Below are 26,026 nucleotides of genomic sequence, written 5' to 3'. Positions count from 1 at the left end.
GGGTGAGCTCCTGATTTTCAGCTGTGTGCCTGCAAACATTAAAGTAGGAGACGTGGAGAATGATCATGTGCAAGAGCGCAGCTTTTAATCACTGTGTTATTGTCCAGTTAATCTGAGCCTTTTGTAAGGAGATATAGCACAGGGGGAGGAGAGAAGAGAGATGTAGCCCCACTTCCACCACGTGGGATCACCAGCACCTCTTGCAAAGTCTCTTCTGGGAAAAGTTGCATTTTGAATGTTGAGGTATATCATTTTGCAAGTGTGCTCTACCCAGATTCCGTCTCCAGCATTTTACCAAAGGTGGAGGAACAGCTGTCCTACCTACCTGCTGCCTGATCATTCTACATGATCATTCTCCCCATCTTCTGCTTTAATGTTTGCAAACACACAATGGAAAATCAAGAGCACACGTGGCTCTCCTATCTATCCAGGCTGGGAACTTCTCCTTCCCTGTTGGCAATCGTGTGAACAAGCCTTCTGTGTTCTTAATAGGACTGGTCTCTCAGGGGGAAAAAGACTTAGAAACTGTATTATGGGGCATTGAAAATGAAACGTTCTTCTTCCAAAATATCTTAGACATGCCATTGATTGTCAGACTAAAGTATTAGTATGGCAGTCTTTTGATACTTACTGTTTTGTTCACTATAAACAAATGCACGATATAGACGCTGCCCATTCTGTTTATGTAACAGTTGTCTGATGGATGCTCAGTGTGAAAAGAGAATGGCTGGGCAAGGCTGGCTAAAAATCTATTAACTTAAACAGGTGAAACTGTGAGTGGCGAGTGCAGTTAGGAACATAGGAAACACAGGAACATAGGAAACTGCCATATACTGAGTCAGACCATTGGTCTATCTAGCTCAGTATTGACTTCACAGTTACCAGAGCAGTGCAAGAAGTGGACCCACCCTCAGTTACAGACGGATTCACTTTAGTGAAGATGATGACCCATCGGTGGGGGAGCAGGGAGCAGCCAAGCCAGGTTTGCCCACAAGCTATTATGGTTATAATTAATGTTAAGGAATTGGAGGGCAAGAATCTGTACAAATTGTACGCCACAGTGTTCCCCACATGTCACTTACATCCAAGTTCTGTAGACAGTACCAGCAAAATGTATGCTTGCAGTTCTTACACATCATTTGTGCACAGCCTTCATTCCGCTCAATATAGATCCGACAGACTGGGCACTGCTTAATTGGAGCTTCTGTGTCAGCCCTGATCAGCGTCCTAGACAAGCAAGAACAAGAAACAGTGAACAATGTTTGTTCAACGTAGAGGTGTAGGAATGCCAAGCTCATCTCACAATCAACGGATTCTATCCTAAGGAGTGTGAGCAGAAGCAAGCTTGTGCAAGCAAACCTTCTCCCTCTTCACCACAGCACTCCCTGCATCCCCAAAACCCTCTCCTGAAGGTTGGGAGACCCTCTGAAACTGGGTGATATTGGTCACAGAGGGGGGCAGGGAGAAGGGGGATCAATGAAAATCCTCCCCTCTTGTGCAAAAGGAAATGTCTTCCATTTGCACAGGAGTCATGTAGGATCCAACTCAATAGTTCCATAGAACACATGGATAAAATATACAGGTTATTAAATGCATTACTAACTTAGAGAATCTGAAGAGGGTGAAACTGCTGTTATCAATTCTTTTGTGACAAGTCACCAAGACCTATTGTCTCTTTTCATCTCAGTCTTTTATACAATTCTGGAAGCAAAAATACAAACAAACATATCACATGCTTGTATCTCTTAAAATGAAAAAAGAGGACTTTCCCAAAGATACTGGGAATCATAACTTCCTTGTAGGCAACTACACCCTTGAGAGGTAGAGTGGTTTCACACATTACTAGGAAAACCAGTAGAGGAAAGACAAGTCATTCACACATCCTGTTTTTGGACATCCAAGTACTGTGCAAAGAGGGAAGTCATCTTCCTCCTTCTACTAGATAAAGGTGTTGTCTTTACATGGAACCAAGAAGACAAGGATTGAAGAATAGAACAATATCGGACCTCTGAAAAGTATACAGTGTACTGTGCTTGACTGGCCAGCAAACTCGCCTGACCTGACCCCATAGAGAATCTATGGGGCATTGCCAAGAGAAGGATGAGAGACATGAGACCAAACAATGCAGAATTGCTGAAGGCCGCTAATGAAGCATTCTGGTCTTCCATAATACCTCATCAGTGCCACAGGCTGATAGCATCCATGCCACGCCGCATTGAGGCAGTAATTGCTGCAAAAGGGGCCCAAACCAAGTACTGAATACATATGCATGCTTATACTTTTCAGAGCTCCGATATTGTTCTATTCTACAATCCTTGTCTTCTTGGTTCCATGTAATATTCTAATTTTCTGAGATTGTGGATTTGGGGTTTTCATGAGCTGTACGCCATGATCATCACAATTATAACAAATTAAGGCTTGACTTATCTCGCTTTGCATGTAATGCATCTGTCTCATATATCAGTTTCACCTTTTAATTTGCATTACTGAAATTAATGGACTTTTGCACGATATTCTAATTTTCTGAGTTTCACCTGTATACTGCATAGGTTATCTAAACAGCAGTTTCCCATGCACTTCCAGCACACACTTGAAATATGCCAGCAGCACAGGAAGTCACTCCTATGGATTGCACATCTATACTAATCCCAACCATGTTGTCATGTGCAACAATAAGAACCCAGTATAGTCAGAGGCACTAATGTAATTGCACTTCAGTGATCAAGAGTGCTGGGACAGCACCTCAAACTAGGGGTGTGCATGAAACATGTCTGCCCGGTTTCATTCAAGTCTGAAGTGGATTCAAACAGAACCGGGCATGTTGGGTCTTGTACCCCCGAACATGCCCCCCAGTTCACCCAAATTCGAGCTGGTCCAGGGGTTCTAACGAAGAGAAACCCACATACACATTCCCCTTCCTCAAAATTCATTGCCTCTGGGAGGTACTGTGGCGGCCACGTCTCTGGCAGTTCCCACTCCCCTTGCTGCTGGCCACCCCCTCCGGTCTCCATCAACCCAGTCTGGGCTGTCTTAGTCCTTTTTTGGCCTGCTCTGGGCCTCTTTGTGCTTGTGGCAGCCATTTTGGAGGTTGCTGCCCATGCACACCAGGCATCTGCATGGCCAGTGCCATCCTGGATCATGACCCGGCCACTTAGATCCCCAGTGCGCATGTGCGGTGGCCTCCAAAATGGCCACAGCAAGCACGAATAGGCCCAGAATGGGCCGGAAAAGGACTCAAACAGCCCAAACTGGGGTGATGGTGGAGACCGTGGGGTAGCCCCCCGAAGGTGGTGAGTTTTAAGCAAAAAAAAATTGTTTGTTTTTTGTTAGAACCCCTGGACCAGTTGGGGGTGGTGGTTCAGCTCGATTTCAAGCCAAACCGGGTCTGGTTTGGCTCAAGGGCAAGCCAGGGGCGAGCCCTCAAGCTGGCCAAGTTCGCACATCCCTACCTTGAACCCCTTAGCTAAATCCATCTGGATAGGCCCTAGCGTTCTCCTTCAAATGGCTTGCATAATACATTAGCTTAATACATTTGATCTGCATTTATAAACATGGCTGAAGAAAAATTGCCATTACAAAAATACGGAAAATGTGCATCTAATAAGCACATCCTTCTCTTACCCTTGCTCATTTGGTACCACAATAAGATGGCTTTCCAAGCATGCTCTCTCCACATGCCAACTTTCCTTGCATGATGAACAGAATGTCAGGAAGCAAGCCTGGCATTTCACAGGCACTGGTAGTCCAGATTCACTTGGTTCAATTTGGCACACAGTCTGACAGTCAGCGGAGGGGCACCAGGTCCTCAGTGGATCCAGATGGACTTCTGAAAAAGTGTATTACAAATCCAAAGCAACCATTTAGCCCATCTAGGAACACAGGAAGCTGCCTTATGCAGAGTCAGACCATTGGTCCATCTAGCTCAGCATTGTCTACACAGACTGGCAGCAGCTTCTCCATGGAGCCACTCTGGGAAGCGCATCTAGGTTCCAAGTTCCCTCCCTGGCATCTCCAAGATAGGGCTGAGAGAGAATACTGCCTGCAACCTTGGAGAAGCCATTGCCAGTCTGTGTAGACAATACTGAACTAGATAAACCTATGGTCTGACTCAGTATATGGCAGCTTCCTATTTTCCTATGTTCTCTTCACCCTATCTTGGAGATGTCAGTGAGGGACCTTGGAACCTTTTGCATGTAAGCATGGAGATGCTCTTCCCAGAGCAGCCCCATCCCCTAAGGGGAATATCTTACAGTGCTCACACACGTCTCCTATTCAAATGCAAACCAGGATGGACCCTGCTTAGCAAAGTGGGCAATTCATGCTTGTTACCAGAAGACCAGCTGTCCCATCTGCTTCATTTGCCATTTCTTTATTATTTATTCAGGCTCATCTCTACTGGCTTTCAAATCACTGATACCTTACAGTAGGCTTTGATCAAATGGTGGCTTAGGACACACAAGGGGCCTATGTATAAATGTTTGGGGTTTTTCTTTAGAGCGTGAACATACTTCATTGAAAAGTCAATCAAGAAAATATATCTAGCTATCAGTACTTTCTAGAAGAGAGCGCTCTGCCTTTTCTTGTCTCTTTTCAAAAATTTAATTGGCTAGCCATGCAAGTTGACATTTCTTGCTTATCTAGTTTGGAGACATCATACAGATGACACAGCAATCTGTGCTCTGGTGTACACTATGCCACGTGGAAAACAATGAAGCTCTCCTATCTTGTGTGTATTTTAAAACTTTTATATGAAGCAGCCCAATCAGATACCCTATTGTTTTGAGAATGTTAACTGGTTTGTTTGTTTGTTTTCTGGAGGCAGATAAATGGGACAAGATGGGGCTTTTCTTCCCACTCTGCTATTCACATTTGCTGCATTATAGCAGAATCAGCTTGGTTATCATGTGACAGTTGCAAATATCATGGGAGAAGCATGATTACATGATCCACCTATCACTCAAATAAAGCATGCAGGAGATTATTCTAGACATAAAAGTCTTATTGTACTTACAAACCATTCCATTCATAATTCCCCCCAAACGAATCCTGAATGGCAAGAATTATTTAATAAAGCTATAGGGATTTTTAAAAAGTGAGGTGGCATTTGTTACCAGGGATGTGGATGAACTCAGGTTTGTGCACAGGTTCAGCACTACCAGCGGGGTGTGGGGTGGGGGGAGAGCAGGTAAAGAGAACATCCGCCACCCCATGGAGCTCATCCCAAGAACCCACACATGATGCCAGCATGCACATCCTCGGTTCATGCACATCTCTACTTGTTACATTTTCTAGGCCAGTTAGAGGTCTGTGTGTGTGTGTGTGTGTGTGTGTGTGTGTGTGTGTGTGTGTGAAATACACCTGATCTCCAACTTTGTTTTGAAACAACCCAATTACACTTCATATTTGTTAGGCTGTATGAAACCAGAATAAAATATTTGGACATTGAAAATTCCTATACTGTGAGTTATACCTTAGAGGAAATAATAGAGATGGAAGACAAATTTAGATCTCAAATTATGCTGGAAACCCATGTTTGGCTTCAGCATGGGTAGCATCAGATAAATGGAAAGCACATCTTGCACCTGGTATTGCCCCAGTGTTTAACTTGTGCTATGGGAGTTCTCTTTTTCAGAAATGAAAGATATATGAAACTCAAGAATTATATGATGTATTAAAGGGTAAAGCTGTTCTCCAAAATGACATCCAAAATAAATTTAAATATTATTCTATTTCCTGGAATAAATACTTGCTTTTATCATGTTATCAGTTATCCTAGGGAATTATTGCCCAAGTCTGCAGAAGTCTTGCAGTTTTGAAAGTTTAATAACCAGAAAACATATTTACTTTAAAAGGCGCTTTCTCATTTTTGAACAAACTTCTGGCTTCATACTACTGGGATAAGGAACCATAATATGAAGTGAAATAGGGCAAGTAAGTGGAGAGATCAAGGAATAAAGAGTTATAGCCAAAGAGTTGGAATTCATCCCTCCTTCTTTCCCTACTTTTAATGTAATGACCAGATGATATCATACTACCAAAGAGGTAATATGCACTGCCATATTTCCTCCAACATACATTAGTATACTTCTTGATCATTATAATACAATTTCATTATATTAACAAGAAACACCCTAACATATGCTTGAAGATATGGCAATACAAGGCCATATTTACATCTTTTGTTGTCATGTGCAAATGTAACCCAATACTGAGCAAAGATCCCTAGCTACATTAAGTCCATAACAGCTCAAATTGCCTAGAACCAGTTACAGTGTGTGTGTGTGTGTGTGTGTGTGTGTGTGTGTGTGTGTGTGTGTGTGATATTGGCTATAATGACACCTTTTCACATTCTAATTTCAATGATGATTTCTTAAGGAAACTGTTCCCATTTCTTATATAAGTGGACTTGAAAAGGGGAATGATTAAAAATATCAGGATAGCCAGCTCTGAATCCCATAAAGGTAATGTACAATTAGTAGTCCACACCTCTTTCAAATTTCAATCGCTGGTACAACAGAAATTGATCAACAGGCACCAAACTGGAAATCTGAAATAAGGAGCAAAAAGAAAGAAAGAAATAAAAATGTTAGGAATGTACAAGGGGGAATCATTTGGTACATGCTGATCTAATGAGGATGCTTGATGAAACAGTACTCATTTGTTTTACACACACACACTATTGTTTACACTGGTTTTCTCTTCTCTAGCTCTCTTGGAGCACCTGTTTTCACCAGAAACCCCCAAATGGCAACATGTTCTATTCCTATGTAGATCAGTTAGTTTTCATCTGGCTGCTCTACCCAAGGTTTTCCTATATTTCGGAATATGGATCTCACACGTCACAATAAGGTTGTTCTCACAATATGAGCTGCCTGGGTTGCCCCAGGCAGCTTATGTCATCTGGAGCTCCAGGACCCCTTCAGTCCCAGCTGCTCTAGTCTAGACCTTCAGAGCCCAGCTCTTTACCAAGACAGAAAGAGCCAATGGTTCGTTCTACCTGAATGTTCACCCCAGGAAGCAGGGCTCCTGACCGGCCAGCCACCATTTTAGGCAGCAAGCTGGATGGAAGGAGTGACCACACAGAGCAGAAACTATACTAAGAGCAGCTGCTCCGCTGCACGTACTGCCTTTTGGGCATGGAGGACCCAGCACAGCATCTAGCTCTGCCACTTGCTGCCCTGCATGCATGTGGGTGCTCGAGCAGTCAAGGTGTCAGAAACCTCGAATTGTCTGCAGGGAGGCAAGTAGGAGCCTGCCTCCCCACCCTCCCTCCCCACCGCTGGAGTAAGAGGTCGTGAGAATGACCTTCATACGGTTTTAACCTACCCACCTCATCACTACTGGAGTCAGTAGATAGGTAGTGAACACACTGGAAAACCAAAGATGCTTGGGGGATGAGAAAAGAAGAGCTACTGCTCAATTTCACAAACAAACCAATGAGGAATCTTTGGGTGAAGTATAAGAAAGAACAAAGCTGGGGGAAACAAGACAAGAGTGACCCAGCTAGAGATTACAAGATCTAAATTCACTGCCTGGCTAATGGTGTGTGCGTGTGCATGTATGCTTCAAACATCAGCATGCTCACAGTACTAGCCCCCATGCAACTCCCTGTGCTTCCAAAGTGTGGATGCTCTTGAACAAGAGAGCAAATATTTTGGCGTCTCCTGGCACTCCATCTGTGCTCTAATAGATTGCAAATATGTCCCTGAGGGTCATGGATGTTCCCAGTCTATCAGAGTGCTCCGAAGCATTTGCATTCATGCACGAGAGCCCCCAGAAACATGGGAAATAGCACAGAGGCTAGCACTGCATGTGTGCTGATGTTTGAAGAACACATGCAGCATTTGGATGTCAGCTACTTTCATTTTGTATTTGATGAGGAACACCCATGTTGAAAAGTAAACTAACAAAAGCAGAGCTGGCTGGTATTTGCAAGAGCTTGACTATTGAACAGAAATAGCTTATAAGAGCAAATATAAGTTGATCAGAAACTTGGGGTACAATCCACTGGGCAGTTCTCCTGCAAAAGTCCTTGTTTCCTCATTCTCATTCATTCAATAGATCTCCAAAATAAGAAGATGATGAATATGATGAAAATCCCATTGATTCCATCTTTTGCCATTAGAATTGTTATCATTTCATGAATGGAAACACTTTTTGATCTGTATTGGCTGATATTTAACAAATGACTGATCTGTTATAAAGCAGCCTCTTTGGACACTCTTCTCAAATGCCCAATTCAATGGGGTAGGAACTTGCACAGAGTATCTCATGGTACAAGACAATGTAATCTAATGTTACTGAAATGTTTACCTACAACAGTGATCGGCATTCCTCAAAGCAATTCAACAGAGACAGGACAAAATCACAGCTTTGCAGTATACCTCATTCAACTTGCCACTCACTCAACTTGCCAGTAATTAAGCATCTACAATAGATCTGGACTGATACTAAAAATGTTAAATACTATAGACAGAATTTGAAAGAAAACAAAACAAGTCAGATTCGGATAAGCATTACCCAACAGGATTAAGCTATCCTGGATAATAAGCAGCATAAATCAACAATATGATGGATGCTGCCACAGAAAAAGCCAATGCTGTTTAATGGTACTTCTGTTGATATAGCTTAGTGTATAATTTGGAAATTAATTGTACATTGTAGTCAGTGCCATTTAACACTTATTTTGAGTGAAGCATTCTGTTTGAGAAGGCTATTTAATTTAAGAAAGGTTGACAATCAGAAATTTAGCAAATATCTACCAGGAGAATAAAGGGACTAGAAGGCAATTCATTATAGAAGAAGGCTAACAGAATCATTCATATATATATATATATATATATATATATATATATATATATATATATATATATAAAATTCTCTAAGGTGTACCCGTGGCTAATCCCGTGTGTGGCAGCTCTCACAAGAGTTCACAAGCAGAAGCACCGTGGTGATCTGGCAGTGGAGATTCCATATGCAGATAGGGAGGAGGAGCCTGTGAGAGCAGAAGCAACATGGTGATTGGGCAGTGGGGGTTCCATATGCAGATAGTGGGGAGAAGCCAGTGATGGTTAAGGTCAGTTGGAATGCAACTGTTACTGGTCAGAAGATGTTCTTGACTGTAGAGGAGAGGAATCTATATATGTATATGTATATATAAATAAATAAATGGATAGTGGACAGGGGTTGCAAGGGAGAAAAGAGCCCCTTCAGGAGAAGGAAGCTGCCGTTGTGTGAATTAGATAAGGAAACATGATGAACAAGGTCTGTTAACTCAGGAAGGGAGATGGGGGGGGGAGAAGAAAGATAGGGGAAGAGTGAGCGGAGGAGAGAGAAAAAGAAGGGAGGGGAAGAGATAAAGGAGGAAGGGCGAGAAACGGGCCTGAGCCTGTCAGCGGCCTGAGGGGAGCGAGCGGACATGGGGCATCTATTGGCAGCAAGGAAGGGCCCAGTCAATCACTGCTGCTGTTTGGGGCTACCGAGGCCATTGGCGGAGGGAGGCAAGCAGGCAAGGGACGGGCCCAGGACTGTCAGCGGCCTGAGGGGAACAACCATGGTGGTGGCAGCAGTGAGGAAGGGCCCGGTCAACCGCTGCTGCTCCTGTGGAGAGGAGTGGGGCTCGGTCAGGATTGGGAGGTCTCTGGGGATAGGAGGCTGCAGCTTGGCCAATAGGCACCAGCAACGCTATAGCTGCAACCAAGTGGGATGTGGGGGATGGAGGAGGAGGAGCAGAAGTGGGGTTCAGGTGAGGGTGGAGGAGATACCTCTGTGGTGAGGGGGGCTGTGGCAGGGGGTGAGAGGCATAAAAGTACTAGTGCACAGATGCTTTAAGCTAGTTGTGTATATTTGTTCTAAGCAACACATTAGGAACCTGGAAATTTTAGTTTTTCAGAATGTAAAAGGAGTGGGGGGATATAGATATCAGGAATTCTTTAAGAACAGTGGCTTGCCTAATTTCAATGGGACTTCCTCAAGCAAATTTAGTCAGAATGTCAGCCAGCATGTTCTGCATCATTGGAGAATACTGAACACTGTGGGATGCTCCCAGGTCTAAGATTCTAAGTTTATGGATGAGTAGCCACGGAAGAACAGCGAGCATGGCAGACACTCCATTTTTTCATCTCATGTCCTAGAATGAACTTGAACAGTTGTTTTCTTAAAAAGAACTGGTGCTCATAACTGCTGGAATTCACCGGATTAAGCAGAGAACCTTGGCACATAATTAATTGCTACAGCAATCTGTAATCCTCTATTGTAAGACAATAACAGGATAAACAAATCTTTGATGCAACAATCGTTTACTGCTTATAGCCCTTTGAGCCAGAAGTGACTACATAGTCACATCTGCCAATAATCCCTCTCCCAGTAGTAGGAAATGGATCCGTGCCAGCCAGCAAAGACTACTTGATCTTTTGATCCAGTCATTTCCCCATCAGATTCTTGGCTCACCTTAGCCAGCCATCAAAACAAGTGTGATGTAGTGAAAAGACTAGCTGGGTGGCCTTGGGCCAGTCATTTAGTTAGACTGACCTACCTTCACAGAGTTGTGAATACAAAATAGGGAAGATGAAGCATTGAAAGGGGGCCAGCCTACCACAGCAAAGTTCAGTCTCTCAGAATTGTACTCAGATGGTGCACAGAAGTGCAACTGAAAGCCAAAACATTAGAGAAACCACAATGAAAGTACAGAAGGAGCTCCAAGCAATCCCTTGTGGCAGTTAGAAGCAATAATGATATATACTGCTCAAGTGGTTAGCACTCAAGTGTGGTGCATGTGGAACTAGTGGCGGTGGCTTTCTATGGTGGATTCAGATAACCTCTAGCTGTTTCCATGGCAAGTATACTTTCTTCCTGTTGACAATGACTGATCTGTGATGAAGATGGACAGTGAGTTTGTATGCAATAGAAGGTTTGAATAACTGGGCAATCATGTGATAATTAACGTGATTACCTGAATATTCACCTCCTGAATCCACAAAGTGCTGTAAGATGCTAATCATTCCATCCCTCACCTATTTATCTACTCTGAGCAAACACATCCCCAGATATAAGCAATTATCTTGAGGCAAAGCAGATGCCTTTAGCATCCCTCTTAGATACTAATCATTTGGACATTGATCCTGCTTTCATGGAAACAGGAATGTGCAGTGTGTGGAGTTATCCTGAGTTGTAACAAATAGAAGAAAAAATATTCCTAGACGTCCTCCCTAGGCACAGAGGTTGCCATCTGAGATGAAGGGGTAAAAAGCAAACAGACTCAAAACAGATTAGAAAATAATTTGTTGGTTTTTATCAAAAAAATGTGACTCTGGAGCATAAAAATGTTTCAAAAAGGAGATGTCTGGATTGCTTACCCAATACAAACCCACATTACACAAAATAAATATAGTAATAACAACACAGTTGACATCAAGCTTTGAGTGTTCCCTAAGGATGCTTATTTAGAATCAAGGACAGCCAATAAATGGTTTTAGAAGGCACATTTTTGCCTTTGTCAGATAAAGTCTTAGGACGTTAAGAGTAATTTTGTTTTCTTTTTCAAAGGTTGATGAAATACATATATTACAGCACAGCTGTTTTCAAAGACATAGCTTTATGCGGCACAACATATATTTTTATATATACCACTTTCCCAGGTCTGACACTGCTTATATTAAAAGAAAAACACAGTATGCAACTCTAGTTACACAGTACACCACCACCATCACTAGATCAGAGCAGCTGAATAAATTCAGTTTCACTAGCTGAAATAGCTGGAACTTGCATCCTTTTCAAGCAGCCATATGGAGAAAGCTAGTTCTGGTTTTTATATCTTAGAGAGTGCCTTCTTCTGCATGATCATTTGAGGAGGTCCATCTTCAGTTACCACTAGCATGTCTGGTGGCGACAACTCAGAGGCGGGCCTTCTCTGTAGTTGCTCCTGGGCTGTGGAATGCACTCCCAGCAGAAATCCGTAATTTGAATTCATTATTGGCTTTCAGGAGAGCCCTTAAAACCTGTTTGGCCTGGCATTCCAGGGTTTTTAAATTGTTTTATTTTATTTTATTTTTACATTGTATATCCCGCTCTTCCTCCAAGGAGCCCAGAGCGGTATACTACATACTTAGGTTTCTCCTCACAACAACAACCCTGTGAAGTAGGTTAGGCTGAGAGAGAGTGACTGGCCCAGAGTCACCCAGCTAGTTTCATGGCTGAATGGGGATTTGAACTCGGGTCTCCCCGGTCCTAGTCCAGCACTCTAGCCACTACACCACACTGGCTCCCAATTGGCAACAATTTACAAATTGTTGTAAATGTTTGGCCTCGTCCTCCAGGGTTTTTAACTGTGTTAAATGTTTTAATTGTTAATTGGTTTTATGTTGTTTTGATAGTTTTGTTTTTAACTGTTAATTGATCTTAATTGTTTTTATTTTGATGTAAATCACCCTGAGCCAATTTTGGAAGGGCGATATATAAATCAAATAGATAGATAGATAGATAGATAGATAGATAGATAGATAGATAGATAGATAGAAAAAATATTGAAGTTATTGCAGCTTCTTGGGGCAATTATAGTAAAAGCCCTGCTCCTAGCAGGTCATGCTTTCAACTCCTATAATAAAGCTAAATGGAGCAGGGCCCGATCAAAGGATCTTAATCAGTGCAGACATTCATATATGGAGAAATCCAAGAGCACAGGGACCATTGAGCAAGAAATGACAATTTCTATTGTACCAGAATTGTTCCCCTCCCTTCCCCCAAGGTTTTAGTAACTAAAAATCAAGCTATTGGTTTGGATACGCCAAAGTTAAGCAAATTTAGGTTGCCTGCTCTCCACCTTCCTCTGCCAAAAAATTGCTTCCTTCCTCTGAAATAAAGAATTGTTGTTTTCATTTGTATTTAATACAGTATAATGTAGAATTTGTAACACAGTAAAGGCTTATGATGGTAAGCAACGCACACCACACGATTATTTGTTTGTTTGTTTGTTCGATTTTTAGACATCTATTAACATCTGTATTTATAATCCGCCAAGAGGTCGCCCTCCTGCCTCAGTTAACAAGCTTAAACAGGATGAAATGCAGATAATACAACTGACCAAAGGGCTTCCCCCCCACTTTTTAAAATTAAAAAGCCAGGAATAAATTCATTTCTAGTGCTGTCCCAGATAATGAGCAGTGAGCAGTGAGAAGGGCTCCAGAGCGGGCTGCGGGGAAGGCAGGTTAAACCTACCTTCCCCACTGATTATTTATCCGGCGTTGCTGGCTGTGCTCCCTGCATGCCCAGATGATTCCCCGCATGCCCAGGTGTGGGGTCGGGGGAGGGTCGGGGGCCAGGATGTGTCGTCCCAGCCCCCAGAAATACCATGATGCACCCATGCAAGTGCACGGTGCATCATGGGAATCCCCCCTCCCCTCCCTGGGCTCCCCTGGGGGTTGGGAGGCTGGCCCTGCAAAGCAGGATGGTATGTGGCACAAGGAGGTGCATCTGGAAGGGCTGATCAGCAAAGCTGTGTGTGTGGTGGTGGTGGTGGTGGTGTGTGTGTGTGTGTGGAAACAGCACCTCTGCCTGTGCAAGCAGAACTTCTGTTTGTGCTATGAGCAGTAAGGATATAACACAAGATAAAAATAACTAGTTTTTGAATTCCTGTTTTCTAGACAAACCCTAATGGTTAGGGTGAGGCTTTAATGTGATGTCAAACCCTTCACACTAAAGTATATGCCTTACAGGAGTGCCTTGGCTATTTACAACCTAGGACAAAAATAACTAATAGTAGCATAATAGCAGTATGTTACTAACAATAACATTTTATCATGGTTCCTAGTTCAACGTAATTTACCAAAGCTACTCAGGTTCCCCTGTGTAAATTAGCTCTACAGATAATTCACCTAGTCCACATTATAAATATTTAAGGGCCTGGAATACTGCATGCCAACTAACAGAAAATTGCTATTGACCATGCCGTTTCAGAAGACACATTGCTATAAACCCAGATCAAAGATTTAATTTGCATTCCCTCCAATATTACCACCAATACTTTTGGTTTTCACTGTATATCAGATTATTACTGCCCCTGCTCTAGCAAGAGACTATGCATTACTTTCACCATAAAATATTCATTTGTTCCATTAAAGAGCTCCCTTGCCATTTAGAACAAATCTTTGTGGGTTTATTAGAAACAGCAATGTATGTTAAGAGAGAAATGAGGGGGGGAGAGAAAATTCAAGAGCAAACATCTTTGAACAATGTTTCTCCTCTTTGCTGCAAATTAATTTTTTTTTTTTAAGTTCAATGGAATTTAGAAGGAACACCACACAAGAGACAAATGTGTTGTAAAAAACAGCATGAGAAAGTCAAAGAAGCTACACTATGCAAAGAGTTTATAGGAGTCAAGGAAAGCTTATGTCTGTATTACTGGACCTTAGTTGTTGTGACTTGAAACTAGTTTGTGTGAGAGAGTGATGCTTCCCTTTAGAGAACATCCTCCCATCTCTCCAGTTAAGATGTCAGAAAGCCACTGAGGGTCACCCTTGGCACAGATGAGAAGAGCATGAAGAGAAGCAATAACCATAGCTCTCCTCCATTATGCAACTCCTTTCCACTGCAGATTAACAGGAGGCCAAGCCTAAAGTTGAATGTTTTTGGAAATGTTGTGAAGTCAACTGCTTGGGCTGGTGTTTAGGGCTCAGGGTTAAGTCAGGAGAGAATGATAAGGAAAGATAACCAGATTTAATTATTCTGTTGGCATGGGTTCTTTGTTTGTTTACTTTTATCATCTGCCCCAAGCTTTTTCATCAGGCAAGCCATAAAATCTTTGTACTTGGGATGAGTGCTGCCCCAGCAGGAAGCTGCAAGGGCTGATGGAGAACAGGTAAGGACCTGCTCTCCTCTTTCTTAAAGCTCCCGCTCCCTGCTCCCCTCCCTGCAGCACCAAACCAGTTCAGGCCTTATCCGAATCAGTTCAGCACCAAACCAGTGCTCGATCCACAGTTCATGCACACCCTTAACTGGCGCTCTTGCACAAAAGCGCAACACTGTTGGTGCTTCATTATGAGTCTGCACCAGTGTGGATTGAGCCTCTGAGAGCCTGCAGGAGTGCACATTTTACTGTGGAACATGTGGGCCACTGTGATATTTGCAGGAAACAAAAACAATCCAAAGCTACAGCCTTTGTTGCAGGACCAATGAATTCTATTTAGTCAAGGAACAAGTGCACTGTCTAAAGAATTCATAAGCCCCTCGACTTGGGCACTTAAATGCTGAAACTGATAAGAAAAGAGCACTGCTAAAGTGCCTTGTGTTTACTTTTGTAACAATTTTCCAATTATAATTGACCAAGCTTTTCTCTTGAGCTTATTGCCTGGAATTTCCATGTCCAATAAGTGTTCTCTGACAGATTTAGCAATATTGGGCAATTATTTGTTTTTAGCATTTATTAGCTTACTTTTCATATTTGCCAAATTATTGAGTGCAATAAAAGCTGTGGCCTATTTCAAATAGCTTAGTATGTGACTTTCATTGTTCCTTCTCTTCTACTCTCTGGCAGAGACAATGGGTTCTCAACAGTGGTAACAAAGAGTAGGGTTGTGATGGGAAACCTAGTTATAAGGCCATTGACTTTTAGTGCATTAAAATATTCATAAGGAATTTCAGTATCATGTTTAAATAACATAAATCTATAAAGCTACAGGGGGCAACTCTTGCTAACTAGCCCAGAAGTGCCTTTTAAAGTGATGACTCTCTTGTATTCCGCAGGGGAAGAATAACCTCCAAGAGCACTCAGCTCTCCCTAAAGCAGCTCTCCAGTGGCTGTTGCTGGTGGCACTCTGGGGTTTCTTTTCAGTTTCCGAGTACACACAACACATGTTTCACTTTGGGGTTAATGCCAGACCTCAAACTGGAAAAACAGTGACAAGTGGCACACCAAAAATCACTGGCTGGCTTTCGGTAGGAAGCGATAGGCTGACCAGAATATTAAGCGCAGGGGTTTTATAAAAGAAAATACAATCGTCAAAAAGGACATGGAACATGAAGATATGATCAGAACTTGGTAAGCAGAGCAATCGGTAGCAAGGAGGAGGGCAGGGAAGCTGCATTGTACGTTACTCAAAGAAAGTACTAACTTATTAAAACTTTTTTAATTTAATGATGTTCACTTCTTGCTCTTGCTCCTATTCTGCTGAGAGTTATTATTCCTCACTGAAACACATGCTCATTGAAGATCATAAATATATGAGGAATAATAACCCTGAACAGAATTCAGGACATTCCATCATTCATGGGCCATTAAATACATTCTTCGGTTGTTTATTCATTCAATTCTTAGCCCTGTAGAGTACTAAGGAAAATGTTAATGGTCCATTAATGCATACCCTCGAGTGCCCTTTTGCTTAGTTAATTGAAATGGATCTTTAGATTGCAGGAGCAGTACAAACACAATCATTCTCCAACATTGTTTTGCATTTTCAAATACACTTTCAAATCACACACTCTACACTTTTCAGGACTGGTGAACTATTAGTGAAGTAAAGGCCTATTAATCTATTAGAGCTAAATTAGAACAATTACATTGGCCTAGTGAGACCAAGCAACCTTACTTGCCCCTCACCAAATTTGTCAATTGTGGAATCAACTTGAATACCTGACTGCCACCACTTGCTGTATACTTCAGGCAACAGGTGCTGGTCAGATTGTAAGTGTAGCCCCTTGCAGTGTTCCCTCTAAGGCACGCGTGTATGCCCACACTCACATGTTTTTAAATGTCTGCTCTGTTAATTTTAGATCCCATTCAGGTTGAATCAGGAAGGTCCCACTCTGAATATATGTGCGCACTCACTGCTTTGATACTGCTGCCCAGGACAAAACGCATTCTGCACACAGATGAAAAAAATTAGAAAGAACACTGGTCCCCCCACCCCGCCCCACAACCATTTCAACTGAGCAGACCTGAATGGAATATATCTATGATACTAGTTTTCCAGTCCTGAGTCACCACCAAATGAGCCAGTGGCAACTGTATTATTCTTATAGTCCATAGCCACACCATCTCTCCGCCCACATCCTCTCACCTGCTCCAAAACAGAGTATCCCGCTGGGAGAGGTTGAGTCCAAACTGGGCCATTAGCCTTCCCCAGCCAGGTCTCAGTAATGCATACCAGGTCATCTCCTTCATCAGCCTTGCCTCAGCCTCTGGTCACCCCTTGATACCTCTGGTTGCTCTCTTGATAGCTTTGCAGTAGTGCTCAACAGTTGTGGGTTGAGCTACAAGTTGTGCTTTCTGCAAATTGGCCGCAAGTCAGAAATTCAATATCCATTGGCATAAGAAGGAAGTGCCAGGACACCAAGGGAAGCACACAGATGGATGAACACAGAGGAAGGGAAAGGCAGGAGATGCAGATGGGTTCCTTGTGAAAGCTATTTACAAATTACTTAAAGACAGCATGTGCATCAGGTATTGCACATTTGATGTCTTCACCTCCAGTTTGTGCCTCTAGAGATTCTTCTGAACCTTTCTGGTTGCAAGATGGTAACCTTAACAATGTGTGTCCACCACACACATCCCTTGTGTACATGTAAATAACATCACCTGCCTCCACAATCCTATCTTGTGAAGCCCATTACCTCTCAAATGTAATTCACACTCAGCACACTCACTCACTTTACAATTTAAGCAGCAAAAATCATACTGAACACTTCCTGCAAATGTATATGTAACAGCCCAGAATGTCATTCCAGCATTTGTTGCTAAAAGAGGACTTGTGACATTCGGGATGCTCTGGCCTTTATGCAGCCATTCTAAGACCGTCTGGATGCCAAGTAAACATTTCCCCAGGAAAGGAAAAACAATAGGAAAACCATCTGCTTGTTTCTAGTTTCTCCTGTCAAGTGGGCCTCCTGCCAAGTAGTCATTAGAGGTAATTAAGGGGAGGAAACAGTCTAATATATGTATTATGTAAATGAACAAAGAAGGTTAAAGGATAGAAGAGGGATAACAAGTGTTAATACATCTTTGTATTATATTAAAGACTGGAAAATAAGAAGTGAAGAAAATATACCTCCATTTCCTGCAGAGTGCCATGGTTTAAGCACACCTTGGCTGGACATGTGATGGGAGAACCACATCCCTCGCGGATTGCCAGTTGCATGTACTGTATTAGGCACTAAAGAGGAGGGAGAGGGAGATACAAAGCTCTATTACAAGATGTGTTTAACTATCAGAAATTGCTACAGTAACTGAGTTTGTACAGAATACCTTCAGCTCTTTAGTTTGCTATCCTGGAGCTCCAGTGCTCCAACAACATTAACTGTGAATACAAGAGAAGATTACTTTAAGAATTCAATAAAGAAAAAATTCATTAGGGATGAAGTTATCCTTCATGTGTTTACTTTGTTCAAGTCAGAAAGTCAGATCCTTCTGTGCCAATATTTTTTCTGTACACAGCCTTGAAAAGCATGTGGCTACGTTTTCGTTTAATTAAAATGGTGGGTGGGTTGTTGTTTTTTCTTTCTTTCTAGCTTCCCTTTGTGAATTCTTAATTCACTCTCTCTCACCTAATGACTAAGAGCATATTGCCTTTGTTTGCTAGAGGGACGCACTTCTCAGCAAACTGCAGTGTATGCAGTTATATGATTTAGCAGGAAAGTCCTTTGGAAGTATTGGAGTTATAAACTAATCCCCACCACCACCTCAAAAGAACATGCAGTTCTCATAAATTGCCACCAGACCCTGATGCAAGTGTTCAGTTTACCAGAGCTTGCCCATTTCCACATTGCTCTTGCAAAATAGTTGTAGTAAGGGTTTAAAAGACAAAACCAAAACATGCCATCAGGCAAAGTCCACCATGAAAACTGATTTCCACCGCAGAGTCACAGAGGTCAGCTTGCTACTCTACCTCTGCTTGTCTGCCAGTGTATAAAAGTGAACTAACATGCAATAGTAAAGCAGATGAGGAACTAATGACACCAAAGTGTCCAAAGCATAAACTCTGGCCAAAGTCTCAGATACAAGTGGTACATTCCATAATGATGTGATATCTCCCTTCCCATGCTTGTCAGCAACACACACGCACACCTCTTTGCATCAACTTCCGCAGTTCATTTTAAATGAGAATTCAGAAAGGACTTTCAGTCAACAGCATAGCTTTCAATGTTGAAAGTGTGGAGGGGAATCTATATCCTATAGACTTATTACACTTCCATCCATAATACAATGCATAAAATCACAACAAAACAATGTTTTGCTAACATGGCAAAGAGGCACCTTTTACCGTGGTGATTCTCTTTATTGAGCAGGGGGAGAGTAACTGGCCCTATGCACCCCCAGCACAGTACCTCCAGTGACTGTTGCTGGTGTCTATCTTATGTTTCTTTTTAGACTGTGAGCCCTCTGGGGACAGGGATCCATCTTATTTATTTATTTATTTATTATTTCTCTGTGTAAACCACCCTGAGCCATTTTTTGAAGGGCGGTATAGAAACTGAATTAATTAATTAATTAATTAATAATATGTTGTGTTCCAATATGAGTTCCTTCATAGAGTAACAAAGGTTATCCAATTATTGTAAGGAGGTGATCACTAGGAACCCACATGGATTTGTCACAAACAAGTCATGCCAGACAAATCTCATCTCTTCTTTTGATAGGTCATGGCAATGCTGTGGACAGTGTATCTTGACTTCAGCAAAGCATTTGACAGTCTCCCACGATATTCTCGTTGACAAATCAGTCAAATGTAGACTAGATGATGCAGCTGTTAGGTGGTTTCACAGCTGGTTGAACAATCATACCCAGAGAGTAGTCGTTAATGACTCCACATCCTCCTGTATCCATTGCAGTGCCACAGGGCTCTGTCCTGGGTCCTGTATTGTCAACATTTCCACAAATGAATTGGAGGAGTAAGTTTATCAAATCTTCAGAAGACACAAAACTGGGGCTGGGTGGGATAGCAACACCTTAGAAGACAGGATCAAGATTCAATCTGATTGTACAGGCTCAGATATTGGGCCCAAACCAACAAACTGAAGTTTGACAGAGATAAAAGTGAAGCTCTGCATTTGAGTGAGAAAAATCAAATGCACAAGCACAGGGCGAAGAAGTAAAGAGCTGGCTTGGCAACAGTACACGTCAAAGATCTAGGTGTCTTAGTGAACAGCTATTTGAACAAGAGCCAGCAGTGTGATGCGGTTGCTTAAAAAAAAAGTGATTGAATGCAATCTTAGGCTGCATCAATAGCATCCAGTTTACAAGAAGAAATCATTTCACTCTACATGCAGTGGTCAGATCTCACTTGGGACCCACATATTGCACAGTGCTGACAGACCCTCACTGCTATGGGCAAAGTGCAGATCTAGGCTAGATATGAGGAAGTGCTTCCTAACTGCAGGAGCTGTTCGGAAGTGGAACCTTCTGCTTTGTGCAGTAGTGGGCTCTTCTTTGCTGGAGGTTTTCAAACAGAGGTTGGACAGCCATTGGTCAGTTTCCTGCACTGAGCAAGGGGTTGGAGTAGAAGAGTTCCAAGGCTCCTTGCAATTCTAACGTTCTATGATATATCATTATTGTTCTTGTAGGGAAGATACTATTATATGCATTAACTAACCACACAAGGTACAGAAGGCTATCATGTGATGAAGAATGTAGTCACTTGGGATCTTTTTGAGGGCATCTTCCCCACCCATCCAGCAACCACACAACCATACTGTTCAAGTGTATTGATGCGATTATTGAATACACATCATGCTAACCTCTGTTGTGCCATGGCTTTGCAAGGGGCTGCTCAGGGAAAGCTTTAGTATTGTCAGCATTCAATTCATGGGCTGCACTAGAAGTAAAACTGCTTTAACAAGAAAACTGGCTATTCTTAGTGCTACAGTAAATGTTACATTTACCATGGGGTTGGGACTGAAATAGCATCCCTATAGCAAGCTGCACTGACATTAATATTTTATCAATTTTAATGCTATGGAGTGTGGCCACAATAATGTGATTATCCTTATGCAGAACAGTGGAGAAGCAATCCTCACTGGATGGTTCCATCTCGCAAAGTAGGGGCTTCTAAACGTTAGAACTCACAATGAGGATGCCATTTTCAATTAATGTAACGTGTAATCTAGGGTTTACATCTCGTTACAAGAAACCACAGCTTTCACACTTTTGTAAAATTTGAACTTGGAAAGGGAAGGTTACTATTGGGTGGGGCCCTGACTGTTTGCTCTGCTCCACCCCCTCCAGGTGACTGCTATATGACAACAGGTTGCACCAGGGCACAAGCCTCTTGCTGCAAGTCAAAGGGCGAGAGCACAAGGGCTCGTTCTCAGCCTTTAGGTGAGCACCGGCCCCGGCCTCAGAAGCAACAAGAAAAAAAGGAACTTCCGTTGCTGTCAACAGAGTTAGCAAGTTCAATATAGAGCTCTTCTGCATGGCTGAGGAAGTTGTGGGCCTGGTGTGACTGAGCTGGTGGTGGTTGGGCTGGGGAGATGTATCTGGGAGAGCAGAAGAGTGGGGATGGTCCGGGGTGGTGGTAACCTCATAAGTAGCTGGCAGAGGGAGATATGGCGGTGGGAGTTGGGCAGGCCATTACAGGGGGAAACAGTCCAGGCAATTGAGGCCTGTTCCTTTTTCTGGCTCTTCTCTCAACCCTGCAGCCCTAAGGAGCTCTGGAAATACTCCCTCTAGGGCAGGCCTGCTCAATTGTGCCCCCCCCCCAATTTTTGGTCTAGAACTCCCATAATCCCCAGCCACAGTGGCCAATAGCCAGGGACATATGCCAACATCTGCAGGAGGACCATAGTTGAGCAGACCTCTATGGTATCATTCGCAGACCTCTATGGTATCGTTGCAGGTATCTGTTGTGAGACCAGGTGCCTGGTTAGGCAATCTCAGAATTTTGAGTGTTTGTCCTTGAGGGTGGGCCTCCGAGATAGGCTGGGGATTCTGTTGGTGTACTAACCATCCTGCTGCACTTCAGTCTCCCTATCTGAGCTGGCAGGGGTGGCCTCAGAGTTCCCACAAGCTTATTGTCTTTGAGGACTTCAACATCCATGCTGAGATCCTTGCAGGAGTGGATCAGGATTTTCAGGCCTCCATAGCAACCATGAGCCAATCTCAATTGGTATTGGGCCCTACCCACGTGGCAGAACATACTCCAGATCTGTTGTGGGTTTTTTTGCTGACTAGGCAATAAATGATCTTGAGGTGTGGGAGTTTAAGAACTCCCTTGTCATGGACAGATCATCCATCTGGTGAGGTTTAGTTTGGCTGCTCCATCTACCCTCTGCAGGGGTGGTGGACTAAATAGAATTGTCCACCCCAGGAGGCTTATCTGCTCAGTTTCCAGACAGCCCTTGGGAGTTTCCAGAGCTGGTGATCCTGTTGAGGCCCTGGCAAATCTCTGGAACACGGAGACAGCCAGGCTATTGACACGGACTAATGCCCTCTCCAGCTTGGTGGAGCTCATTCTGCTCCATGGATTTCCTTGGAGCTTAGGACTATGAAACAACTCTGATGGTCTGGAATGACGCTGGAGGAAGAGTTGTGATGAATCCGAATGAACATGGGCCAAAGCCTATTTTAGGGACTACTCTGTAGTGGGAAGGGGCAGCAAAACGTTTTTCTCCACCTCCACTGCATCTGCTCAGTGCAGACCAGCAGAGCTGTTTCGTGTAACGAAGGCATTGCTACCTACACACACACACACACACACACACACACTAATGGAGGAGGAACCATCTACAGCCTGCTGTGATCAGTTTGCATGTCACTTTGCAGATAAAGTAACTTGCATACGTGCTTATTTGAACTCCAGGGTTTTGGCAATACCAGCAGACATACCTTCGGTATCATCTGGTCCTACTGTGTTGGATTCCTTTCAGGAAGTGCAGCCTAAGGATGCAGACAAGATCCTGGACAGTGTTTGGGCGACATTGTGCACTCTTGACCCTTGCCCTGCATGGCTAATAAAATCTGCCAGGGAGGATACAGGCAGATGGTTGGAGGCTATAATCAATGCTTCATTAAGGGAGGTCAAGATACCACCATACCTCAAGGAGACAATGTTAAGACCATTATTTTTAAAAAGCCTTCCCTTGATCCCTCCAACCTGGACAACTATGGACCTGTTTCTAACCTTTCCTTTTTGGGCAAGGTGACAGAGCGTGTGGTAGCACCCTGTCTGCAGAGGGTCTTGGACGATATAGATTATCTAGTAGGGATGTGCACAGAACCGTCTGGCCCAGTTCAGTTCCAGGCCAGACTGGCCTCGAACAGAACCAGGCCAGTTCAGTCTGGCACCCCTCAACACCCCCCCATCTGGTCTGGGTTTTTTTTTGCGAATCTTAAATACTTTTAAAAAACTACCACCTTTAAAATTATCATCAAGGTGGGGGTGGGGTGCACGGAGGTTCCCCCTCCCCCACCAGCCTTCAAAACGCACCCCTCGGGCCTTTTAGTTTCCTTTTTGGCCTATTCAGTCCTTGCTAAAAATGGTACAGCAGCCAAAATGGCGGCCGCCACACATGTGCAAAAGGCCTCTGCGAGGCCTGGCATGACCCACGGCCTCGAAGAGTCCATTTGCACACATGCAGTGGCCATTTTGTTTTGGCAGCCTTTAAAAAACAAAAAACAAAAATGGCCACCGTGCATGCGCAAATGGCCTCTGCGAGGCCATGGGTCATGACAGGCCTCACAGAGGCCTTTTGTGCATGCATGGCGGCCACCACTTTGGCCGCCATGCCGTTTTTAGCAAGGCCCAAATGGGCTGAAAAATGGGCCTAAAAGGCCCGAGGGATGCATTTTGAAGGCCGGTGGTGGGAGAAGGAACCACCGTGCTCCCCCCACCCACCTCAATGATCATTTTAAAGGTAATTTTAAAATTTTAAGTATTTAAAATTTGCAAACCTGCCCCCCCGAACCATCAGGCTGTTTTTGGTTCTGGGGGCTATTGAGCCGGATGGTGTTTGGTCTGGGGGTCGAACCATCGAACCCCTGAATTAAAACCACGAACCTCAAACCCCCAAACCTGTGTGCACATCCCTATTATCTAGACCATTTTCAATCTGGCTTCTGTCTTGGATATAGAACTGAAACTGCCTTGGTTGCTCCAGTGGATGACCTACGCCAAGGGCTTGACAGGGGGAGTGTGTCCCTGTTGGTTCTGCTGGACCTCTCAGCAGTGTTCAGTATCAACCATGGTATCTTTCTTGGCCACCTCTCGTATATAGGGATTGGAGGTACTGCTTTAGAGTGGCTTCAGTCCTTTCTTGGGGGGGGGGTCCAGAAGGTGCTGGGGAACTACTGCTTGGTTCCTTGGCCATTGGCCCGTAGGGTCCTGCAGGATTTGGTTTTGTCCCCTGTGTTAACACCCACATGAAACCAATGAAAGAGGTCATCTGGGAACATGGATTGAGTTGTCAGCAATGGAAGATGACACTTGGCTCTATCTCTCCTTATCATCTGTTCCTAGGGAGGCAGTGGATGTCCTGAATCAGGGGCTGGAGGCAGTGATGGATTGGATGTGGGCTAAAACTGAGATTGAATCTGGGCAAGACCAAGGCTGATGGTCAGTAGGAGAGCCAATTGGGTTGAGGGGACTCGACCGGTTCTGGATGGGGTTGCACTCTCCTTGAAAGAGCAGGTGTGCCGCTTGAGGGTATTGCTGGATCCAGCTCTGCTTTTGGAAGCTCAGGTGGAGGCGGTGGCCAGGGGTGCCTTTGCATAGCTTCAGCTAGTATGCCAACTGTGTCCCTTTCTCAAGAAGGCAGATCTGGCCACAGTCACCCATGGCTGGTCCCATCATGGCTGGATTACTGTAACACGCTCTGTGTGGGGCTGCCGTTGAAGAATATTCGGAAACTGCAGCTAGTGCAAAATGCAGCAGCTAGGATTTTATCTGGAGCTGCACACTAGGATCATATTATACCCATTTTGAAAGAGCTACAGTGGCTGCCAATTTGTTTCTGGGTCCAATTCAAGGTGCTGACCTTTAAAGCCCTTAATGGTTTAGGGCCTGGATATCTCAGGGACCACCTGCTCCCACCCAAGGGTTGCCACCTGCTTGACAAAGTCACCGGAGGGGGCTCTGCTCTCTCTCTCTCAGTTTTTAGAAAGCAAGTGAAATCTTGGCTTTTTACCCAAGCTCTTATATGAGTGTTGTTTTTGTTTTGCTGCTGCTGCGCTGTATTTTATGGTTTCATTGTGAAGGGAAGGAAGTCTACTAACTCTGAATCAACCTCATTTCTGCAACATTCCTGGGAAATGGGCATCATTAAAGTCAGAGTTGCTGCACCAAGAAAAGGTTGCACATGAAATATCAAACCTAACATTTAAAGCTTGGAAGACACTGAGAAACTATTCACATGTGTAGGCAAAACTGAGCTAAGGAAGTCCAGCCTGGTTTTGCCTGTGCATGTGTAACCACCGGGATCAGTCCCGATACCAGCAGCACCTTGGCAGCAAACCCACCTCCCTCTAAAACAGGCCTGCTCAACTTTGCCCCCCACAGCTGTTTTTGGACTACAACTTCCATAATCCTCAGCCACAGTGGCCAATAGCCAGGGACTATGGGTGTTGTAAGCCAATATCTGCAGGAGGGCCGAAGTTGAGCAGTCCTGCTCTAAAATGATGTTAGGAGAGCTAGCAGACTGCGAGGACCCCGGCCAGCTTCGGGGTGGGGAGGGGGGTCACGCTGCATAGTTCCAGGGGGCAGGGTGATGTATCCTGGCACCCTGACCCTCGGAGCTACCAGCAGCAGCTAGTAATCGTCTGGGTGAGCAATCCACCTGCTGAGGAGAGAGCCCACGGTAGTCTGTGGGGAGGTAAGCTTTTTAAGGCTTCCTCCTTAAGGAAGCTAGCTTTCTTGCCATTCCTCACTGCTCATGAGAAAGAGCTCTGAGGCTTCTAAAGACCACATTGGTGCCACTTGTCCTGAAGTAACCTACCTTGGTCTTGAAGGTGTTGTGAGAAAAAATATTTCTTTCCCTCTTATGGTAATTTATCATAAGGTAAGAATATGACATGAGCCACCTAATGGCACAGCAAGGAAGCAACCTGCCT

At 43.8% G+C, this 26,026-nt stretch overlaps 1 protein-coding gene across 5 annotated transcripts in view; it reads right to left on the bottom strand.

Moving 5' to 3' along the window:
* RNF144B (ring finger protein 144B) overlaps positions 1–26,026 on the bottom strand; it is a 94,494-nt gene that overhangs the window by 4,619 nt on the left and 63,849 nt on the right. For all 5 annotated transcript variants that reach the window (XM_053250323.1, XM_053250324.1, XM_053250320.1 and 2 more), the window contains 4 exons: positions 18,036–18,140; positions 6,487–6,547; positions 3,622–3,826; positions 1,083–1,227 (listed from right to left, as the gene is read on the bottom strand). In XM_053250323.1, coding sequence (XP_053106298.1) covers positions 1,083–1,227; positions 3,622–3,826; positions 6,487–6,547; positions 18,036–18,140 — 516 coding nt within the window. The remainder of the gene's footprint in view (positions 1–1,082; positions 1,228–3,621; positions 3,827–6,486; positions 6,548–18,035; positions 18,141–26,026) is intronic.

Source organism: Hemicordylus capensis, chromosome 4 (genome assembly GCF_027244095.1).
Source record: "Hemicordylus capensis ecotype Gifberg chromosome 4, rHemCap1.1.pri, whole genome shotgun sequence".
In the NCBI taxonomy this organism is placed as follows: domain Eukaryota; kingdom Metazoa; phylum Chordata; class Lepidosauria; order Squamata; family Cordylidae; genus Hemicordylus; species Hemicordylus capensis.
The sequence above is the reverse complement of the archived record's forward strand: the minus strand, read 5'-3'. Positions and strand labels throughout refer to the sequence as shown.